The 24,001-nt window shown below is 41.0% G+C and overlaps 1 protein-coding gene across 4 annotated transcripts in view; it reads right to left on the bottom strand.

Annotated features, from left to right (window-relative positions):
• Nucleotides 1–24,001, bottom strand: part of PIEZO2 (piezo type mechanosensitive ion channel component 2) — a gene marked incomplete at its 5' end in the record, with an annotated part of 454,715 nt that overhangs the window by 116,021 nt on the left and 314,693 nt on the right. For all 4 annotated transcript variants that reach the window (XM_080822189.1, XM_080822187.1, XM_080822188.1 and 1 more), the window contains 5 exons: nt 1,338–1,486; nt 4,382–4,520; nt 5,444–5,482; nt 8,277–8,396; nt 11,396–11,558. In XM_080822189.1, coding sequence (XP_080678315.1) covers nt 1,338–1,486; nt 4,382–4,520; nt 5,444–5,482; nt 8,277–8,396; nt 11,396–11,558 — 610 coding nt within the window. The remainder of the gene's footprint in view (nt 1–1,337; nt 1,487–4,381; nt 4,521–5,443; nt 5,483–8,276; nt 8,397–11,395; nt 11,559–24,001) is intronic.

Here is a 24,001-nt window from a genome sequence, read left to right on the forward strand (position 1 = left end):
AGAATAGAGTTTTTAATCACTAAATGAGCCATCTTTAATTTCCAGGAGCTTTCTCTTTGCCAGCCCTCTCTCAGGTGCACAGTGGTCCTTACTAGAAGCTGACATTGACTAAACATGCAGGTACATTTGGAAGACATCTTGAGGGAATGCCTGGAGAAACTGTGTTTAGGTATTTCCCCCTTAGAGGTATAGAATATTTTCATCTTTTTATCATCAAAGTTGTCACAGAATCTCACCACTGACCACTAAATATGGAATAGTTTTGTCATTTTTTGGAAGATTTTATTTATTTATTTATTTGACAGAGAGAGCAAGCCAGAGAGCACAATGGAGGGAAACAGCAGAGGTGCAGGAGAAGCAGGCTCTCTGTTGATCAGGGAGCCCGATGCAGGACTCAATCCCAGGACCCTGGGAACATGACCTGAGCGGAAGGCAGATGCCCAACCAACTGAGCCACCCGCTCCAACAGGAAAGAGTTTTGTGTTAGATAAGTGTTAGGCATCTCAAAAATAAATCAGATTTCCCATACAAGCTTGTTTTTTAAAAGATTATAAATTAGAGGGTCTTTTATTTTCTCTCTCTAGGCTAAAGGACTATTTTTTTGAAGCTGTGATGCCCAAGATGGAAGAAGTGAGTATAAACACACATCAACTGAGCACGCACAATCAGAAAAGCTCTTGGGAACTCTAGTTGCTTGACGTTCATACTGGTAAAAATTTATTGCAGCTAAGACGGAGTAAAGTCTCACTCAAATTTAGGGTAAGATGTGAATGTAACTCTCACTGTCTGAAGGAAATAAAAGCAGTCTGTGTTAACTCTGGACACCTTCAATACCACACAGAGAAACTACCCAATAGATGCTTTAATTTTTAAAAAAATGTATTATTATTATTATTATTATTTTTATTTTTAGAGAAGGAGTGAGAGAGCAGGGGGAGGGCAGAGGGAGAGAGAATCTTAAGCAGGCTTCACACCCTGGCAAAGCCCAATGTGGGACTTGATCTCACAACTCTGAGATCATGACCTGAGCTGAAATCAAGAGTTGGACACTTAACCGACTGAGCCACCCAGGGGGACCCCAATAGATCCTTTTAAACTAGCTAAAAGGAAACAGTCACATTTGATGGGCTAATTTGAGAGAAATACACTAATATTTAAAAAGATGTTAAATAGAACAGAACAGTATTTTGAAATCTGTAGTATGAAGATCCCAAGAAAAATAAAAATAAACCAACCATCCCCCGCCGAGACATTAGGGATATTAGAATCTGGTGCCGGCCACGAAAGGGCTATGGGGGCATTTGTGGAGCATGCCGGCTGTCCCCTCTCATACATACCATCATGGCAATGAGGGCACAGATGTAACTTTGTTTCATAATAAACTGGAACACAGAGACCATGGCGTGAACTTTAACGCTTCGTTTCTCCTCATGGCTCCTTTCCTCCTCAAATTCTTCCTTCTCATCCTCTTCTTCCTCTTTCTTTTCTAGATAGAGAGACAATTTATATAACTTGATGCTAATATGTTAACTCTGGATAAATGTCCCCAGCAGTGTAGCATATATACGGTTTTAACAGAGACTTTTATTTCAGATTTTAGAGATGATTTTCAACTAACAAATCATTTAGATTCAAACAGATTCAGTAAGTGCTGCCTGGTCAGTGTAATGGAATCCTGCACTTACAAATCCCAGAAAGAAAATCTGAACTTAAGAGACGCTGAAGGGTAGCCTGTAAGATCGTTCTCGGTGACCATACCTCATGATTGTGTATTCCTCTCCCCTTGAGTGTGGGTGGTACCTCTGATGATTCACTCACAAATAGGAGGGATGGAATATAACTTTCAAGATCAAGTTTAAAAAGATCGTGACTTCTGCCTTGGCTACTTTCTCTCATTTTCCTGCTCATTCTGAGAAGCCAGCTGCCGTGTTATAAATGGCCCTAAGAAGAGGTCTGGGAGCCAAGGAACAGATGTCTCTGGCTAGCAGTCAGCAAGAGCTTGAGGCCAGTCAACAACTATGTGGGTGGGTGTGAAAGCAGATTCTCCTCAGGTGAGCCTTCAGATGAGACCACAGCCTGAGCCGGCAGCTTATCTATAACCTCACTGGAGACCTTGAGCCAGAGAAGCCCACCCTAGTCACACCTGATCCCTGCCCCACAGAAACTGTGACAGTAAATATTTTAAGCTACTAGTTTTGGGGGTAATTTGTTATTCAGTAATAGATAACTAATACAAAAAGTATCTGGAGCATGGATATAGGGAAGGTGCAGAAAACCAACCAGGCAACCAACTGACCAACCGTTTTGCCAGCGTGAGCTCGGTAGCCCATGGTTTCCTTTTACGTCACGCTGAGGCAGAAAGTCATACTAAGGATGGAAATATCACATTAAAAGCAAGAGAAAGTGTGGAGGGCTGAGGAGAACAGGACCAGCAATGGAAAAGAACTGGCACAGTGGTGAAAGAAGCATTTCTCCTCAAGATCCACTTCTACAGATCAGGAAAACTAATTTGATTTCAAATATGAAGTAATGAGTGACACACTTATGTGAAATATCCTTTCTGTCCTGTTCAAATTAAATGGGTCACATGTAAGTGGGTTGCATCAGGGAGTTGCTCTACACCACAAACAGGAAACATAAACCACCAAAACCCAGTGAGCGTGCACAGCACACTCCAGAAGTGAGTGTGGCGTGATGTGGCAGTATTTCCTCGTGCACAAGCCCACTGCCTTCCACCCCTCCAATGTTGGGACCGGGGGCTATAAGGGGAAGTCCACAGATGGGAGACAATGAGGAAGAAATGGAGTCTGAGGCATTTTTCCAGGTCCTGGCGCTGCTTTTCTGGTTGTAACACTGTCTGCATATATAGATTCAAATTTAGAAAAATGAACTTTCCAGCTTTTGTTTTACCTTTGGAAGTCCAGGTTTTGACGTGAGAACGTGTGCGTGCTCTATCAGTAGCCAAATTCTGCTCATTTCTCTTTATGTTAAGTCATGGGTAATGAAGAGACACCTGGCCGTGACCTGAGTGTCTCAACCTTTAGAAGTTGCAAATGCTGGTTCCTGGGCCTGTCCTTTGTAATTCAGATGCCAAAGCATGGAAGAGCCCACTTTAGAGAGTACAGTATCTCCTTGAGCTATTCAGTAAGTGAAAACCTTGGTTTAAGCCCAACTTACAAATTGAAATACACACACGTAGGAAGCAGAAATGGGTAATCAACCCATGGAGTCTGGTGCTCCATGAAGATGACAGGTGTCACCTGGGGGTGGGGGGATGGGCGGGGCTGCTAGCTTAGGGACCTGAACTCGGTCTGACCTTACTGAGGAAGGCTGCAGAGTGTGACTAACCCTTTGTGCTGCTCAGTGGATACTGGGTCAGGGACAACTTCAGGGAGTACTATAACTACACAGAACACTATAGTAGAATAAGCCCGACAAAGAATTATGAAAAAAAAATACATTAAGCTGACTGTATCAATAATACAGACTGGAGAGTTGCTCAGTTGCTGGCCATTTACTCAAGGTAGGATCATGGGTCACAACTCTAGGTTTAATCCCATTTAAACAGAAAACACCTGCATGTACTCTGCTTTTATTTTTCTCCCTCAGTAGCAAACTTAGTTAATTCTGTCTCTATGAATTGATGATAGGCATGGTCTCTGGCAGGACAGTGACAACAGTGGTTGAGTCAACTGTTGCCTTGCAGGAACGAGGGGCTAGCATTGCCAAATAGTCACATTATTCAAGCGATTCCAGAAACTTCCATATCTCAGTCAGAGCTGCACTTTGAAAATGTTGGTTATTTTCTTTTTTTTCGCTTCAGAAAATGCTGCGTACGTAGGCCAACCAGACAAAACATGACCCAAGTCACAGACACCAATTTGTCATCTCTAGGAATGGCCTGTTTTCCTTCAACATAATAAACTGTGAGAAACCGGGGGAACAGGTCTAGTATGAGTTTCCACCCTCCCACTCTCCCCCCCCCCTTTTTTTAACTAGACAAAAAGAGCTCTTTCTGAAAACATTCATCCATTAACCAGAAGAATTTCTGACCATGATTATAATACCAAATTCCAGAAAAAACAAAACACACGCACACATGGGTTTACCACTATAAATGAGTTGACATGTTTAAAATGATTTTTTACCCTTTATTTTTCAAAGCTTTCAATTATACCATTATTTTGTACAGAAGGACAAACTAGCTATAGCAATATGGTGGGGTGATATACATAACCGAAGGAAAGAAGCTTCATTATACTGACCATGGAAGACAATACCTGTTAGAAAAAAATAGAACAGACACAAGAAACAATGAAACGCAAAGAGACGCCGGGCGCATGCATGAGAGGAGACAAAAGCAGCAGGGCTGGCTTCTTACCTGAGGAGTCTTCGGAGGGCTGCCACCGGTACTGGGGGGTGGAGTACAGGTCGGCTTTGGCAGGGCCGTTCTCTATGGGCAGACTTGGGTGGATGGTATGGTAGTCTACAGGATTGCCGTTCACAGTCACCAGCAGGCCCTGGCAGGGGAGCGCGGGGCAAAGGCACAGTTGTGTTTCCAATGTGGGCACACTGTCTCCTTGCCTTGTGCTAGCCAGACAGAACCCTACAGTGGAGAACTGACCGACAGCTGAACGAGGTTGTCATTTACCCACTTGAGCAAAATGAATCGTCTCCACTCCTCGGTTCACATCTATTTTCCAGAGTGGTCCCAGTAAAAATGGAAACTGATCTTCTTGGACTTCTGCTAAACTCCAGGCAAGGCACCCTCTGTTCTTGATACCAAGGGCTAGCTGAGGCTTCCTGGTCTGGATTGATCCCCTCTCCAGCCTCTGCTCTTAGGGTTTCTCCTCCCAGCCCTCCCTCCAGCTGTTGGAATTCCAGACCTTTCCTAGTTCCCAGCCAAAGCACCCCTGCCTTGGCCACTCCCCACACTGTCCACAACCCAGTGCAGCTCTGCAGAGGACTAATGCAGTCTTGGGTAGCTAGAGCCCTCTCTGAAGGTCTTTGCTGAGGCTGCCATCTTGTAATTCCCATGCTGAACTTGTAAACGCTTAGTGCGATTTCTTGTTTTTTCCCTGTCTCTTTGGCTTTAGGATATAAATATGTGTGTGTGTGTGTGTGTGTGTGTGTGTCCATGAACATGCAAGACTTCTTATTCAAATTATGTAATAGGTCTATCTGCAGAGCAAAATGTTTTTAAGAACCCTCCAACGGGCCTTAAAAAAGTTTAAATACATTCTGTATGACTATAGTCGAGCTCATATTATATGAGGTAGTGTTATAACGGCAATAAACCAGATATAATTTCTACAAGAAAAATAATCAAAAACTTAGGGAAATTTTATAGATCATTAAAATATACTCCAAGGAACCAATCCCATTTGTATCACTTCTGTATCACTTACACGAGCATAAAAGATAATTCTAAGAATATACTAACATCAGACGGTTTGTAGTCATCTTGGGTCATGGATAAAAGCTGCAAAAGCAATGCAGGACAGCAATGTTAATAGGTAAGCAAAAAGCATTGCAATGTTTACATGTATCTGTAAAGTTTTACTACACATATACCATTCCTTCAACTAGCTAGATGCTAGTATGTTAAAATTGCCATGCAAAGTACAAAGAGACAAATAATTGAACTGGATGTCGCTATGTATTATAACTACTCTCCAGCTTCTGATGTTGACTTTTAATTGCGACAACAAATAACCAGTCACGAACCACATGATTACAAAGGTTGATCGTATTTTTTAACTGTCTTGTTTTACTAGAATAAGCTTCTGCTTTTAGTACCCCCCAAACCCCTGAGACCTCTGCAGAATTCTGAAAACATTCACTTTTCAAGAAATAGATGTTTCATACTCAGGAAAAATTGATTTGTAATGCAGGCTGAGAATATTTTAAGATTTACATATTATCTACCACAAATTAATTATTACATGACTGTGCTTTTATTTTTTACTTTTTTATTTATTTTTTTATGATTATGCTTTTAAACTATATCAGCACCAGGTGGTTTGGGCCTTCCTCAAATAAGAAGCTCTTTCTGGGCTAATGGTTCTCCAACTTTTTTGGATCAGTACTCACTTATAATCATAAAAAATCACTGAGAGCCCCAAGGAGTTTTTAATGATGCGGGTCCTGTCTATCAATATCTACTATACTAGAAATTAAAACTGAGGCCTTGAAAAATATTTATTAGTTCCATTAAATTTTCCTCAAAATTTAACATGTTCACATAAATCGTTTTATTCAAATAGCTATATTTTTAAAAAATGAAAAAATGTGCTTTCGCGTATCTTTTTAATATCTGGCTTAAAAGAAGACAGCTGGATTCTCATATCTGTTTGTGCATTTAATCTGCTGTGATATGTTGTTCTGCCTGAAATATATGAAGAAAATCTGGCTTCACCAAGCTTTGTAGTTGGAAAAAGAAAGAGTATGTCAATTGTGGACAGTTGTTTGTTTTGATACCATACCAGGCTCAGTAAGTGGTAGTAACCTCAAGATTGGCTGCTACCTGGAATCGGAAATTGTATCAATGAGCGTTTCACTCCGTTACGTTAAAATTCCACTGCTGTATCACGTATTGGTGATACGTGATTGGTGATTGCCTCAGTGAGTTATACAGTCTACCAAATATTGACACATTTCATTACACAATATTTAAAAAAAACTCATTTGTTAATACAGTCTCACCACTGATCTCATCATGGAGGTCCTCAAGTATGGGAGCGTTTTCAAGCTCTGAAGAATGGATCCAAGTTTTCTAATATTCTAATTTTCACTCAAAAGTTCAAATTTTACCACTGGCAACAAACACTGTCGGTTGTTTGCCTTGAAGTGATTGGCTTACTTCATGTACTTGCCAGGAATTCTCTGCCAAATCCTCATCTCTGAACACCCGTAACTCGTCCACTCGAGGCTCCTCCCAGGGCCTGTGGTGTGCGGTGGGCGACAGCCAGCTCAGCTCACCCTTCCTATACTCGGCCAAGGGCTTTTGAGCAAGACATCATCACCCTCTCACACGTGGTACCCTGTTGGACTTCCCATTTTGCCACACAGGATATTAAAAATACGGTGAGCTCTGAAGTAGAGATTTAAGAAAATGAATATCCATTTTTGGTTCACCAAGGACATTCGTAAGTGAACTGGCCTCATCGCTTTGTTTCTTCGGAGTGTGCGGCCACAAAGGGTAGGGATGTGGGTGTGGGGGATTCGTGCCACCGCCTGGGTCTGCTTTTTGCTTTTGTATCAGCAGAATGCAAGTCAGCATAGTGAAAAGAAGGCACGTATTTTAAATATTATTTAAGCAAGAGTTTTGGGCTTATGGAGGGTCTCAGGAATTCCCCAGAAGTCCACAGGTGTCTCCATTTGAAAAATTCTGAGCTATCCTCTATGGCTATCTGTCGTTTTGTAAAAGAAGCAGGATAATCTGACGCATGGTGTGATGAGAGAGAAAGGCCCCTGGAAATTCTCAGACATCTTAGGCACCCCATGGGCTGGCAAGGCCATCCACCGCCCTGAGGCAGCTCATTCATTGTTTTGCCCTCTCTCAGCACATGGCGGCCATGTCGAGAACAAGACCATGTGACTTCAAGAACCCACTGGCCACCAAGTAAGTCAGAGAATCTACTCCTCAATTCTCTAATATGCTACCAAGCAAGTGGTTTGTATCTGTCATGACAACATTGCAAATGGGCATTTTTAATGAGTCAGTATAGCCCTGAGTTGAGTTCAACATGGTCAATAAATGCTCTAAGGGTTATATGAATTACCCATCGTGACTCGCTTTTCCTTGTCAATCCATACTGTTGCCTGGGAGTAGTAAGAGATCCTTAATCATATTCACATAGACTGTTTTGTTCCCTATAAATGGTTACTTGAGTTATTACTGTGGCCAGCTGGCCAATGAAATGAAATTATTTTCTGCAATGTTTTTGACACTGAGACTTTACCTGCCTGGTGCTAACAGTTGCTTTGTTATTTTTTGTTTGTTCGAAACACAAATCTATTTTTCTTTTTAAATTAAGTCTTTCTTTTGAGGATGAAGAGACTTCATAGAAAGCACTCAAATGTAACCTGGTGTTTTCATAGCACTGGGTTCCCCTCTCTGAATAGAGCTTTCTGCTACCAAGACTTCAAAATCAAACTCCTTCTATAAACTATGTGCAATCTGATTTGCATATGATATATGACTCATATTCAGCAATGTAACACAAAAAAAGCAAAATAAATTAGGGAATGGAAATTGCTTTCTTGTGGCTTACTTTTCTTTCGTCAGTTGGGTAATGGGTGGCATACCACAGGCTTCGCCTCCTCTCGGCTGTTATTTGGATTGGGCTACAAGCCAGGGCTCTGTCCTCTTCCTTGGTCCTGTCATCCTGCACCTGAGACACAGAATAACCCACAGGACCAGCTCTGTTTCCCAGAGCAGTTCCCTCAGTGGCCTGGGGGACCCCAAAAAGTGTTTCCCCCATGCCTTTGATAATGATCAATTTTTTAAATGAATGTATATGAGAGGTGGGATTTCATCAAGACATTTTTAAGAATGACACCAATGCTCCCTTGTAAATTCTCAGCACATCAATGATACATCCTGATCCCTTCTAAGCCCCATAAATAACAGAGATAAGCTCTCATGTGAACTATCCACACCTCCCCACCATGTATTCCAAAGTCCACTCACCACGCAAATGGTTCTTAAAGGAAGAACCATTCAAAAAACTGCTCAGTAGACTGTGTGACCCACCCATGGGCAGTCTTTAATTAAGAGGAAATTAAGTAAAGGCAGAATCATTGAGAGCTTACACACAACAGTAAGGAAGAACTTATCTAATGCACAAAACCATCATCTTGCCTTACAGGACACTGGCCTACATTAGACAATTGGTCTAGAAGAGATATAAAGAAAGAGAGAGAGTATAAGGGGCAGAATGCCCTTGAGTGCTTTTGTATGGTTTCCTAACAAAGGTGTTCCAACAAAAAGGGCATTAACACACCACTGATACTGGAGTGCAGGAAGGGAACTTAAGGGTCTTGGTGCCCAATTTCTGGGTTCCGGTGTGCCAGGGTAGAGCACCCATAGGGAGAACCCAAATGCCTTGGGTGGGAGTTCATGCATGCCAGGTGGGAGCCCACATACTATTTAATTCTTGACACCTGCTTCTCTCTCTCTCTTTCTTAAACATGCATCATAGACTTTCACCTCAGAACTCACATTTGCTGGCTGGCATTTTTCATGAAATGTGCCAGGTCATCTGGAACTATGATATAATCAGCCACCTGTCTTCCATCATTGCCTCAATGAGAAAGTGCTGTGTCCCAGCCCATTTAAAATACTGGCCACCTGAAATGTTGACGCTGGTATGAATTAGGCCCTGTTCTCCACACACCCCTCTAGACACGGCGGTCTATAAGACGGCTATTAAGTCTACTTTCCTTTGTCCCCAGAGGGCCCTCGGCTGAGGAAGCCGAATGTCTCATGGGCCCGAGGGGCTATCACACAGCCTTCACCCACACAGAAGCATGCCAACTTGGGTATGGAAGCTCCTGTCATTCTGTGGAGCTGCCTGAGGTCTCACAGAGAAAGTGAAGAACACACGGAACGCTTACTAACTTGGATGACTTAAAGTCACTCCCATCCCTTGTAGGACGCTGTTGAGAAACCATTCCCACAATATATTTTAATTCCTTTGGTATATACTTTTATTTGCACATGTGTGCCCATCCCTTACCTTCTGTGTGTTTATGGAGGAAGTGAACACAATGACATCACTTTAAAGAATTTTATGGGCACACGCAAATTTTGGGAGCGAGTTGGAGAAAAATATAACACAAAATAATTGGCATTCCTTATGACCCCAGAAAGCATTTTGTTGCATGCAGCTGCCATCCGTGGGCCCCAAGAAAGACGCCCTATGAGAACCCTGTGAACAGAAGTGCCTCTGTGGCCCCTGTTACCCGGGCCTGTCTGCCCAGTGGGGAGAAGGTGTCACACAGGAGGGAGGACAGGACAGAGCCCCATTTTTGCAGGAAGCACTTCTGCTGGGGAGGGATGGGGACATCCATCTCCCCTCGTTCCGTTGTACTGACTTGGATCCCATTTACTTGTTTTGGGTGGGCTTTTTTTCTGGTACAGTGTCCAGTTCCTCTGAGAGAAGCCCTCGCCTCTGGGCGATATTCTGTCCCCCAGCTTAGTGTTTGCTGAATGAATGTGTGGACAACAGTCTTGCGGGTGTGAACACAGAAAAGGCTTGAATCTAGAAGTGACAGGAGAGGACGCGTGACTTCATGCAGCCGTGCTCATTAGGAATGGCTTCTCAGGTGAGGACGCTCCCCTGGCAGGTGGTGGATGAGAGGTGTGACAGCCCTCGTCTACACCACTTTCCTGCCTCATGTGCCGATGAGCTACCTGACGACTGAGCTTCATAGACTCAATTAGGATGAGAAATGTAAGTGGCTGATGTTTTCTCTCATGAAAAGGGAAAAGAGAGAAGCTACCCAGGCTCTTTGGCCCGGCCCTCAAAAGTGGCATATGCCTTGTTAATAATACCTCATTGGGAGAAACCAGTTCTCTTTTGTGCTTAAAGGAAACTCCCTGGTCCCCATACCTCACAGTGGGGTACTTGGGAAACTCCAGGTACCACTGAGAGCTGGGATGTCCCTATCCCATCCATAGATATTAGAGGCCTGAGAAGTTTCTGGAAGTCCGGGCACCAAGATAACAGTCTGGCTAGTCCCCAAAGCCCTAGCTTTGTTGTCAAATGTGGGTTTGAAGCTAATTCCTACTGCTCAGACCAATTTACCTCTCTAACCTCACTTTCCTCATCTTTAGGATGGGTACGATACCTATTCTTCAGAGGTACGTAGTGCATGAAACGGAGATAATGTAGAGCAACAGCCTCGTGTACGACTTGGCACTTAGTAAGTCCTCAATGAAGGTATCTTTGGTTTTCCTCACCACTGACCATTCTTGCTGGTGATATATCAAAGGGAAACCAGGCTTTGTTCTAATAGCACATGTATTCCCATCGTGCTCTTCGCAAAAATAAAATGTTAGAACCAGAACACTATAGCTGTTTAGGAATTTAGCACTGGTAAGTCAGCAGTTAATAAGAACAGCCTGGGGTGCCTGGGCAGCTCGGTCAGTTAAGCGTCTGCCTTCAGGTCAAGTCATGATCTCAGGGTCCTGGGATCGAGCCCCACATCGGCCTCCCTGCTCGGCGGGGAGCCTGCTTCCCCCTCCCCCTGCTTGTGCTCCCTCTCTTGCTCTATTAAATGGATAAATAAAATCTTTAAAAAATTTTTTAAAAATAGGAATGGACCGGTTCCCCTGGAGTTTCCAGGTTACTCAGCCCGTAAGATCACCGAACGTTTCGATCCTTACGAGGGGCTCCTGTAGCCAGATGCGGATGAGTGTTGCGAGCGTGTAGTACATCACCAGCAGGACGATGGGGTTGGCATGGTGATACCATGACAGGTCTGGGTTTGCTATGATCTTCCAGGTGCTGGAACAGTCTGTGTGAATGACTGATTTGATACCAAACAACCTGTTTCAAAGCAAAGGAAAATATTAGGAAGATGCAATAAACTATATGTCCCTAACTTAGAATAAAAACACCTTGTTTTTAAGATGCTTATGAGCTAGCCCTAGGCTAAGCCATCCCAGTGTAGATATTTCATTACTCTTCTGTATATACAACTGTATCCTTAAATGACATATGTACATATACATATAATATATACTATGTAAATATACATATATTTTATATACATATACATACATACATATACATACATTATATATACATATATAGAAAATATACATTCTTAAATCATATAAATGTCTGTTAATATGTGTGCAAGTATATAAAATCAATGATCTTTACCCTGGCTCAAAAATCTATCTACCTGACCTAATATGGTATAATGCTAATACCATTAATCAGACTAATTTATCTAATATAACTCCTTGCACACCTATTAGAAATTTACATTTTAATTGCCAATCAGCCCTATTAGATCCCTGCATTACTGAAATGCCAAGTATGTGGGGACACATTACCAAGGTCAGCTAAATGGGCACCTATTTTGGTTTTGGCAGGATTTAGTGTTAGCTATTCAGCTAATGTTGATATTCTTGGGCAAATATTGAAATTGGACACAGTTCTATGATTCAGCCATAAAAGCCAGATAGTATATACTAGAGTTTCTGGAAGATATATATTTCTGTCAAATTTCATTTATGGGCAAATTCTCATTTTAAAACTTTATGATTAATTATTTATTTTGAAATATAACTTTATGAGCCTTGTTAAACTTTGAAATGATTTACTTTTTATGTTATTCCTACTATAGAATCAGAAGGTCTCTGACTCTATCATGGGAAATTATATAAATATGATTCATTGGGAATTCATTTTATATAAACTTTTTCTAAGAAAGGATTTTTTGAATAAATAAATGAATGAATTAAATGAATAAATGAATTAAACGAATAAATGAATGAATTAAATTAACGAATTTAAATGAATCCAAAACAATGAATGAATAAATTAATGATTAAATGAATAAAACATTTACTTTAAGTGAGTCTCTTTCTATTGTTTGTATCTCTTAGATATGAACTTCCTTTAATGCTTATGTTATATTCTTCATTCAGTTATAATATCTTCAGGAACTACACGTCCCTCACTTATAAAATCTCCCACGACTGTCACTGTTTTCTGTCACAAGGCAGGTGCCATATTGGTGAATTGTTCAACATAGATTTTAGAGCAAGCTAAATAGAAACTAAACTTTCTTCAATTTTATCAGAAAAATAGAAGTTATAGTAGAACTTGCTCTTATTACAAGGCTTTTCTTTTAAATCTAGCAAGACTCTTTGTACTTAGCATTAGAAGGAAAAATGTCCTACAGACCTGTACCCCTGGGGATAAAAATACATTATATGTTTATTAAAATAAAAAAATTAAAAAAAAAAGAAGGAAAAATGTCCTGTTAACAAAAAGAGTTATGTCCCTCTTAGAATGGTGGAACACTCTGAAAACGGTTTCGCAGTCCTAGATTAAAATGTCAATTCCCGGGACGCCTGGGTGGCTCAGTTGGTTAAGCGGCTGCCTTCGGCTCAGGTCATGATCCCAGCGTCCTGGGATCGAGTCCCACATCGGGCTCCTTGCTTGGCGGGGAGCCTGCTTCTCCCTCTGCCTCTGCCTACCACTCTGTCTGCCTGTGCTCGCTCTCTCTCTCTAACAAATAAATAAATTAAAAAAAATAAAATAAAATGTCAATTCCCTGTATGCAGTGTGCAAAACTGAAAGCATTGAGATTTCGAATCAAATGTTAGCTGGAAGTCTCTGGATTAATCAGGCATAGATTTCAGCCCCCAAGTCATTCCTCTTCTTGTCTCACACCTGGTGCATGCTCTAACAATGACATCATCAATCACCAGTTTATATATACCTGTGTCAGAAAGTCAGTAGTAATTTTTGCAGCTGTCTGTAAACTGAACCACATGCCTCCTAAAAGTCTACATGGACACTCCACAACTTACCATTAATATCATAGCTTATTCCACACTGATTTTGCACACTTACGTAAGAATAGTGAGAATCAGTCCCATGTTTTGTACTACGAGTATGGACTAGCTAACATGGGTCAGAAGCTCTAGAATGATGGATTGTGGTATCCTTTAAGGAACTTCTAACAGTATTAGACAAATATGGTTAAGACCTAAGAGTTCTCTGTTCTTTTTTCTTTTTTTAAATAGGTTGGATCCTCTAGATAAAAATTTTTATATAACACGGGAGGTTTGTACTTAAAGTTTCACATCATTTCTGGCACAAAAATTCCAGGATGCTGTGTAACACCCAACTATTATTTAACTTACTCAGTTTTTTTCTTGTGAACCTTTCCTATCCAGAATTGCTTCTTAATATTGACAATACAAAGAAGAGTGAAATTATCAGACCTGGCCTCCAGGAAACTCACTCTCGATCTCACCACAGGGATGAGACATGCTCGTTTGAGGAGAGCAAGATGTTACAGAACCCCTTCTGTCTGGAGGTGTTTCTGTCTGGGGAGGGTAGTCAGGAGGAAGAATGTTCCATGTCATGATAGTCAAAGAAGGGTGGGTGAGTAAATGAGAGAAAAGAGATGTCCTGTCAGATGTGGCCAGGCTGCGGGGCTGGGCTGGGAAGAGAAACTGGGCACAGTGAGAACAATCCTCTATTTCTGTTACTGCTGTCTCATTGGATATATATATAAACTTCCTTCCATCTTAATGATTCCCACATAACCACTAGTGTATTTACAGTGGTCCTAGTTCACATTGATTGAATAAAAAGGCCTATAATGTTCATCAGTCATTAAAATACTGAAAAATGACTATCTTATATCTCTCCATAGAAATGTCTCTGCCTGAGAAGCAAATAGTGACACGGCCATGGAGCTCTGCATTCCTGTTTATTGCTCATTTAGAATCGGAAAGATAAAGCTTCTCTCTTCAATGCATTTGGAATACACTTGGACCCCAGGCTTGTTCTATCAATAACAGACAAGGATGCATTTGGTAGGTGGCTCACCGTCTCTGAAAATCCAGTTCCTTATAAAACCTAATAGAATTGGGGGTAGGCAGGGGTGTAAGCACATGAACAAAGAAAGAGCATTTTCCAGAAGATCTTAAGATCTCACAGACTCTTCTATTTTTCAGAGGATGGCTGGAGAGCGCTTCCTCTGTGATGGTCAGTTTCCAGTAGAAACGTATCAGACCCTTGGGGCACATGCTCCTGCTTTGGTATCTGGCCTGTTCTGCTCTGCTATTTCACTCCCAACATCCCTGTCCACAGAACATGTCCTCAGCTTCTCTTCCTGAACAATTATAACACAAAGGGTGGGCTCTAGTTTCTCTCTCCTCTATAGTGTGACCATTGTTAGAGTCACCTTCAGAAAACTAAAGTTCAGCATGCCACCTTCTTCTCCCTATTTCCTATTTCCTTTTCATTCACTGTCTGGGGAAAAACCCCAAGTCCCAGCAAAGTATCTCCCAGGCCTCGAGCAGCCAGGTCTCCTCTCCTTTCTCCCAGACACCATGAACTCAAGCTATGCTGGGCTATTTGGGGTTTACCATAAAATCTCAGTCCCTTTGGCCTTGCTACTTCTTGTTTGACCAGAGTGATTTCCAGAGAGTTGTGACTTTTCAGGGGTTGCCAAATCAATGATTGGGGTATGTGCTCCAGGGAGGCTCTGTCCACTCCTTGACAATCCAAAACCAAGGCAGCAGGTCAGGCAGACTCTCAGATATCTCTCAGGACCACTCCAGCCCTACCCCAACTGCACCCCATAATCTACACATATCAACACACTCCTTCCAAGTATGCTCAACCACTCCAAATGACTGCAAGGGACCCCAGGACACTAGCGGCCCAGGAATGCATAATTATATTACCACCATAACCCATCACCCGAACCCTCATGCTCATTGATGATGGTTGTTGTTGCTGAAAGCATTAATTCTTCATTCTTTCTTTTGGTCTGGATGGCCTATAGTTAATGTAAAGCTGATCCTCTAAAAGTAATTTTCAACACTCTTCATTTGGCTTCTTCTTCTTGTTCCTTTCTGTTTTTTGGGGACATCCTGGACATTATCAACGTTTACCTCTTGGGAGTTAGGGAATCCACCTCTGGAAAATGTATGATTTCTAAATGGAATAAATTTGTCCTGCCCAATGCATAAACAAGAACAGTATTTGCAGTCATAATTTATAGTTGGATTATTGTTAGTTTATGTGCTTATCTCTGCCCAGATTGATTCTAATTTCTTCAAAAAGGGATATGTGTTTTGTCATCTTGCTTTGATGGACACACCTAGCATATAGCAAGTTTTAAGTGTAAGCTTCTGCGAATGAATTTAAAGCACTAAGGCTAAATTATACCACGAAGTTATAACAGGTGACTGTGGTTACAGCAGGAGTAGAGACTAAGGGATAGCAAAGTTATTGCTTTTGAAAAAGGAAGAGAAAAAAGGAATGGGAAGGAACCATAGTTCACAGGAGAATTCTAGAATTTTCAGAGAACCATTGCTGCAGCCCCGGCCACACCCTCCACCATTTTAGTGCCCTCAGTCTAGGAAATAAGAACACAGACTAAGCCTAACAAAGGCATCGCAAGGACACTTTATCTAAATTCTTTCTTAGATCGTATGTAACAGAATTATTTTTGTTCTCTACAGGCTGCCAATAAGAATTTGGAACTTTATTCTTTGGAAGAGTCGATAAATAAATGTACATAGACAAGAAGTAACTTCTTCAACTCCAGAGGTTGATAATTAAGAAGCAGTAAGAGATTCGAATACCCAATAAGAGTAAAATATGGAGCAGCCCGGAATGTTCCTTCAAGACCCCCCCAAAACTGTGCCTTACTCAGATTATTTTGTGTAAAAATCCATTCCACCCCTTTCGATAGAAGAGGACATTGGAGCTATAAGGAGTATCCCTGATCCCAGAACTTTGGTTATTCTTCACCTGCAGGCCCAAGCAGACAGCTGACTCTCTCAGCTCTGTTGGGGGCTCTGTGGGCTCACTGTAGATGCCTCGCCACCTGCCGGGAGCACTGGTTTTGCACTTTTTTTTTCCTCTTCCTCCAAGGCACTCATAATATCTGACAACATATGGTGACTACGAATTGGCAGTGTATTTGTTTCAATTTGCACATGTTGGCAGATTTATAAAACCTCCACCTGTTTTCAGGTTTCCTCCAGACCACATCTGCTTGGTTGCTAGTAATAAAGAAACCCAGCCACTTGCAAAAGAACTATGTAATACTGAAAATAACACCACATTTTAAAAAATCTTAATTGTGGTAAAATAGACATAACATAAAATTTACCATCTTAAATGTTGAAGTGTACAGGGCAGTGGTATATTAACTGTAGTCATCGTGCTCTGCAGCCAAGCTCTAGAACAATGTCCCTGTGCAAAACTGAAACTCTCTACCCATTAAACAATAACTCCCAATTGCCCCCTTCCCTCAGCGCGTGGCACCCACCATTTTAATTTCAGTCTCTATGGATTTGACTACCTAGGTCTCTCATACAAATGGAATCATGTAGTATTTGTTCTTTTGTATCTGGCTTATTTTACTGACCATTATGTCCTCAAGGGTCATCCATGTTGTAGCCTGGGTCAGAATTTCCTTCCTTTTTAAGACTGAATAATATTCCATTGTATGTGTGGGCCACATTTTGTTTATCTACTGTAGATGAACATTCACCTTTAAATCATTGTAAATAATGCTGCTAGGACCACAAGTGTACAAATGTCACTTCAAGTCCTTGCTTTCAATTCTTTTGTGCATAGTTCCTGAAGTAGGATTGTTGGATCTTTCTATTGGTAATTTTGTGAGGAACCTCCACACTGTTTTTCATTGTGGATACACCATTTACATCCCCACCAACAGAGCAGAAGGGCTTTAGTCTCTCCCACATCGTACCTAGAACTTGTTATATGTTCTACGGTTTGATAGCAACCATCTTAGTGGGTGTGAGGGTGGACATCGCATTTTTCATTTAGCTTTTTCTTCTTCAGATCTCAGAGCTTTTTATGATATAGGGAGATGTAGTCTTCAGTTAAATAGGCATTTGCTAATGCAGTTAGGTTGATTGTGAAGTCTGGGCAGGTTTTAAATCCTCTTATGAAACCAGGGAATATATTCTTTCCAACTACAATAAAATGATTGCTTCAGGGCAGTAATTATCTAGAGAAACTATCTTTTAACAATCCTCTCATTTTAACCTTAGATCCTTTAATCAAAATAAATGGGGGACTGAATGGAGGGAAGAAACAGAAAGGGAAGGAGGGCAGGAGGGACAGGTATTTCTCAGGGAGTTTGAGTGCGAAGGGTGGGCTGTAGGTTAGGAACCAAGCTCAGAAGGGAGGAGGCCCACTGAAATCTGGAATAGCTCCACCAAGAAGATTTTCCCATTGTCGGACCTCCAGGGTGCTTGTTTAGCCATTTCTATTCTGAAACCATTTTCCCTGGAAAGGGGTTTGGTGGCAGACCGCAAGGGTCCAAGGGTCCAAGGGTCCCAGTGCTCCCCATGCTGAGTATTCTGAGTATTCAAGAAGCCAAATGAGTCAGAGGTCATTATCACTGACAGTTACACACACTGACCTGAGTCAGGTGGGTACCGAGGAACAAACAGCAAATAGATTCAAAGAGGGAACGGTGAAGTCTCCTTTCTATAAGTAAATCATGGTTCAGAGAGAAGCATAGAGCCTTTGAGACAACTGTGTTTGAAGGTATAGAGCTAGCCCTAAGTGCAGCTGCTCAGAAAAGGTCCTTGGCGACCTGACCTCTTACGCCAACATGGGTACCCTGAAGAAGCTTGTGGAAGTAACTTCAGGGGAAATCACCAACCACTTAAAAATAACCAACTTTTCTCTCTTCTTCCAGCCCTGCCCACTCTTTCCCTAACCTGATGACCATAAGTCTTAGGGGTAACAAAATGTGGGTTATTTTTAAAGATTAAAAAAAAGTGATGAAAATTCGGGTGGTACATACTCGATTAATATTTTGATTTTAAAGTTAATCCCTTGAGTTAAATGGCCTTAGCATGAATTCGCAATACACTTGAAAATAATCAGAGGCTGTAGGTCTCGATGAAAAGAACAGGAATCTAGATATGCCACTTGAATTATCATCTGTGTGACCTTGCATATGGCATTTACACATTTCTGAGCCTCACTTTCCCCCCTTGGAAAATGAGGTTAGTCAATATGTATATTGAAGAGATATTGTGAGAATTGGAAATGACAGAAAACTTAGAAATAATTCTCCTGCCAGTTCAACTTGGAATTGTTTATATGGGGTTTGCAAATATCCTATGTAAAATAGTTTCAGATTGTAAGCACTACAGCCAGTAAACTTCTTTTTCAAATAGGACAGGTATTAATTTTTTTCCTTACATAAAAATATAGATCCAGATGAGTCAAGCTGGAATTATAGATCTATTTTTTGAACAGCACTATAAATAGCTAATGTTTGGATTTGCTAATGTTAATGAGAAGTAAATGAAGAACAGTTTCTTGATGAAACATTCAGGTTATAATCTAAATTCACATATATTTTTTAAAAGATTCTATTTATTTATTTGAGAGAGAGAGGGAGAGAGAGAGCAGGGGGAGGGCCAGAGAGAGAAGCAGTCTCCCTGCTGAGCAGAGAGCCCGACGCAGGGCTCGATCCCAGGACCCTGAGATCATGACCTGAGCCAAAGACAGATGCTTAACCAACTGAGCCACCCAGGTGCCCCATATACATATACATATACATATACATATACATATACATGTATACTTCCTTCTCACACAGAGAACCATTTCAAAATGTTACCCAGTTATACAACTCACCAGCTGGATCCCTACCTGATGCTTGCTCATTTCTTATAATTCAAGAAATACTCCATATTGTTCTTTAAAATTGCACCAACTAGTAACATCACAACTGCAGCAAAATCTCCCATCTGGAAATCAAGAGTTTGAGCAACACACCACAGTCTGTAGTCATTATCAAATCCTGCTAAATGCTAGACAGGAATTGGTTGGGATAATTAATTTCTCGCCTAGCAGACCAGTAAGTCTCTTGTAGGCGGTTCTTGATTCTTCTCATTAGAAGGAACTTCCTTGTCCATTGTCTCTCTTGATCCACTGGTATCGGCCAATATGAACCTCATCCGCTCCCAGACCCAACTCAACTGTTATGTGTGGTTCCATTTTGGTCTATTTAATGTCCATAGTCCTCATTTAAGCACAGATCACAATGTCTTTCATCATTAGTCTTCTGTTACATGTCTGTGTTCTGTGTCTTGAGATAGGTCATGAACTCCTTAAGGGCCAATATCATGCAGTTCTTGGCATCTTCTATAACACCTACAATAGTTTTCCAAACAGCCCATACTCAGATTTATGACAAGCGTGGCCCTAAGAGTAGCCTTCCTAATACATTTTCAAGAGTAATTCAAGATAACACTTAACAGATTTTAGATTTCAATCATGTAATCAATGCAAAAATGATGCAGCAAACATCAGTATTACAAATGTATTTTTCAAAGACTCAGGTATGAAGATCTTGAAATTGCCTGTTTCTTTGATCAGTTTGACACTATCCGCTTTCTCAATGTCTAACAGCTCACTCAACAGCCCAAAGAAGAATGGTTCAAGGCTGGTTGTTGAGTGAACATCACTAAGGACAAGTGCAGTCACTTTCTAAAATGTGTTTCCCAAACTACCTATGAGGACCATTTAGGAAATACCTCTTCATTGGGTACAGATACATTTGTGAAATACAATAAAAAGTAACTAATATAAAAATAATCACATACCTGAATGCTACACCAATGCCAAACTGCTATATAGATTTTTAATGCTTCCTCTTTTTAGATACATTTCTGTATTTAACTTGTTGAAAATTTGTTTCAAATAATTCATGGAACAGCAATAACCTGCTACATAGAGTATCCAGAAGCCCTTGTCAGAATATTGTCAGTAGTCTATTACTAAAGGTTTGATCACCTCCAATTAACCTTTTTCCTCAGATGTATCTTTCAAAATAAATATTTATTTCTTACATTCCACATATTAGTGAGATCATATAATTGTTTTTCTCTGACTGACTTATTTTGCTTAGCATAAAATCCTCTAGTTCCAGTCATGTCATTGCAAATAGCAAGATTTCATTTTTTTGATGGCTGTGTTATTCCTGTGTGTGTGTGTGTGTGTGTATATACACACATATATATATGTGTGTGTGTGTGTGTGTGTGTGTATATATATATTTCACATCTTCTTTAAGAAACAAGGCAGTGGGGGCACCTGGGTGACTCAGTGGGTTAAGCCTCTGCCTTCGGCTCAAGTCATGATCTCAGGGTCCTGGGATCGAGCCCCACATCGGGCTCTCTGCTCAGCGGGGAGCCTGCTTCCCCCTCTCTCTGCCTGCCTCTCTGCCTACTTGTGATCTCTCTCTCTCTCTGTCAAATAAATAAATAATATCTTAAAAAAAAAAAAGAAACAAGGCAGTGGATCATAGGGGAAGAGAGGAAAAAAATGAAACAAGGTGAAATCAGAGAGGGAGACAAACCATAAGAGACTCTTAAACTCAGGAAACAAACGGAGGGTTGCTGGAGGAGAGGGGGTTTGGGAGAGATGGGGTGGCTGGGAGGTGGACATTGGGGAGAGTATGTGCTATGGTAAGTGCTGTGAATTGTGTAAGACTGATGAATCACAGACCTGTATGCTGAAACAAGTAATACATTATATGTTAATTATAAAAATAAAAGGAAATGAAAAAAAAAACAAAATAAACATTTAGAACTACTCTTCACAATATAATTAATATTCTTAAAACTACCAATATAATCAGTGATGAAGATGATAATTCCCTTTTGCTGTGTGTACAGGGGGAGATTCTTTAAGACCATTGAGGAAATACTAACACATATTTTCTGTTGTGCTTTGTGTCATCAGGGTGTCTGACAGCTGGTTGGAAGAGGAGTTCCTCAATCTAGCACTGTGAAAGGAATGCCGGCACAAAGAAGCTCTTCCTGCTAAAGCCCAGACCCTGGAAAGAATGGAAGGAACCAGGGATCTGACGGCCTTCAGTCAACCAACGGGATCAGCAATCCCGGGTGAAGAAAAAGGCATGGACCTGGTGCCTAACAGTTGCCACACGTCCTGTTGGATGTGACCAGCATCTCTCTTTGCAGTTTTCTATTTAGTGAGGACAGATTGGAGAACACCAAGCTGCTCATGAACGTCTACTTCCCAAGTTTCTAAAAACAGTACAAGCCCAAAGACAGCCAAAACACAGAGGCATGATACTTTGGATTAAGCTGGATTTCATAAATAAAACTTGAAAGTTAACATCTATATCTAACCCAAATAAATCAGTGGCTCCACAGACTTTTGGAACTGGACTGGACTGAAATCTGTGTACTTCTTTTGTGTTATATAGGTCACTATTTTTAAGGAAATGGAGTATGTCTTAAATTAAGACACTTTTGAATACAATAGGACTTTTTTTCAAGATTTGGAAAGTATGATCTTTCACGATCTTGCAGCCAATGTTGGGAACATCTGTTCCATTATATGGCATTGCATAGGTAGAGGCATAAGGTGTGAGAATGTGCACTGGTCCTCAGAAGTATCTGAGAATTTCTATTTTTCTTTTTCTTTTTTAAAAAATTTTTAAAAGATTTTGTTTATTTATTTGACAGACAGCGATCACAGGTAGGCAGAGAGGCAGGCTTGCTGCTGAGCAGAGAGCCCGATGCGGGGCTTGATCCCGGGACCCTGGGATCATGACCTGAGCCGAAGGCAGCGGCTTTAACCCACTGAGCCACCCAGGCGCCCTGAGAATTTCTATTTTTAAGACAGAAAATGTTAGGGCACCTGGGTGGTTCAGTTGGTTAGGCATGGCTCAGGTCATGATCTCGGGGTCCTGAGATGGAGCTCTGCTTTGGGCTCCCTGCTTACTCCCTCTGACCCTGCTGTGCTCTCTCCCCCTCTCTCTAAACAAATAAATAAACTCTTTTAAAAAAGGACAAAAAAAAGTTTCCATTAATTTGTCTTAGTATTTTTGTCTTTTTAATTAAAAATAATTTTAGCTTTCAGATTGTTTAATTTTGAATAAGTAATTTTCCTGTTGTATATGTGACTTTGAATTATTCACTTTTTCTAGATTTTGGAGATTTCTCCTAACAAAAACTACCTGAAGCTTCTTTCCTTATCCCCTTTATAACTATGATGCATTTTTAACTGTCCACTCAACAATGACAGTATTTAAGAGAAACACTAGATACAGCCCTGAATTTTTTTTCTTCACACCCACAATTGAAGGCACTAAAACAGCATCTATTACCTAGTGTATGGGGAAATAAAAGACAGCCTGAGAGCTGCGTACTATTTTGGTGAATGTTTGAGGGAATAATGTCTTCCTTGAATTCCTTTTCATTCTCTTATATGGCCTTGCTTCGATTGAAACAAAGTATCAGTGTCTTTGGCAAATATCTTCTCCCATTCCCTGGGTTGCCTCTTTGTTTTGCTGACTATTTCCTTTCCTGTGAAGAAGCTTTTTGTCTTAATGAAGTCCCAAAAGTTTGTTTTAGCTTTTGTTTCCTTTGCCTTTGGAGACATGTCTTGAAAGAGGTTACTGTGGCCGATATCGAAGAGGTTACTGCCTATGTTCTCCTCTTTTTGATAGATCCCTGCCTCACGTGGAGGTCTTTTATACATTTTGACCTTATCTTTGTGTACGGTGTAAGAGAATGGTTGAGTTTCATTCTTCTACATGTAGCTGTCCAATTTTCCTAGCACCATTTATTGAAGAGACTGTCTTTTTTCCACTGGATTTTTTTTCCTGCTTTGTTGAAGATTATTTGACCATAGAGTTGCGGGTCCGTATGGGGCTCTCTACTCTGTTCCACTGGTCTGTGTGTCTGTTTTTGTGCTAGTGCCATGCTGTCTTGGTGATCACAACTTTGTAGTAAAGCTTGAAATCAGGCAACTACTGGGTATTTACCCCAAAGATACAGATGCAGTAACAAGAAGGGCCATATGCACCCCAATGTTCATAGCAGCAATGGCCACAGTCACCAAACTGTGGAAAGAGCCAAGATGCCCTTCAACAAATGGAAAAAGAAGATACGGGTCATATATACAATGGAATATTATGCCTCCATCAAAAAGGATGAATACCCAACTTTTGTATCAACATGGATGGGACTGGAAGAGATTATGCTGAGTGAAATAAGTCAAGCAGAGAAAGTCAATTATCACATGGTTTCATTTGAGGAGCATAAGAAATAACATGGAGGACACCAGGAGAAGGAAAGGAAAAGTGAGTTGGGGGAAATCGGAGGGGGAGACAAACCATGAGAGACTGTGGACTCTGAGAAACAAACTGAGGGTTTTGGAAGGGAAGGGGCTGGAAGGATGGGTGAGCC

The sequence above is a fragment of the Martes martes genome (genome assembly GCF_963455335.1).
Source record: "Martes martes genome assembly, chromosome: 13".
Classification (NCBI taxonomy): Eukaryota; Metazoa; Chordata; class Mammalia; order Carnivora; family Mustelidae; genus Martes; species Martes martes.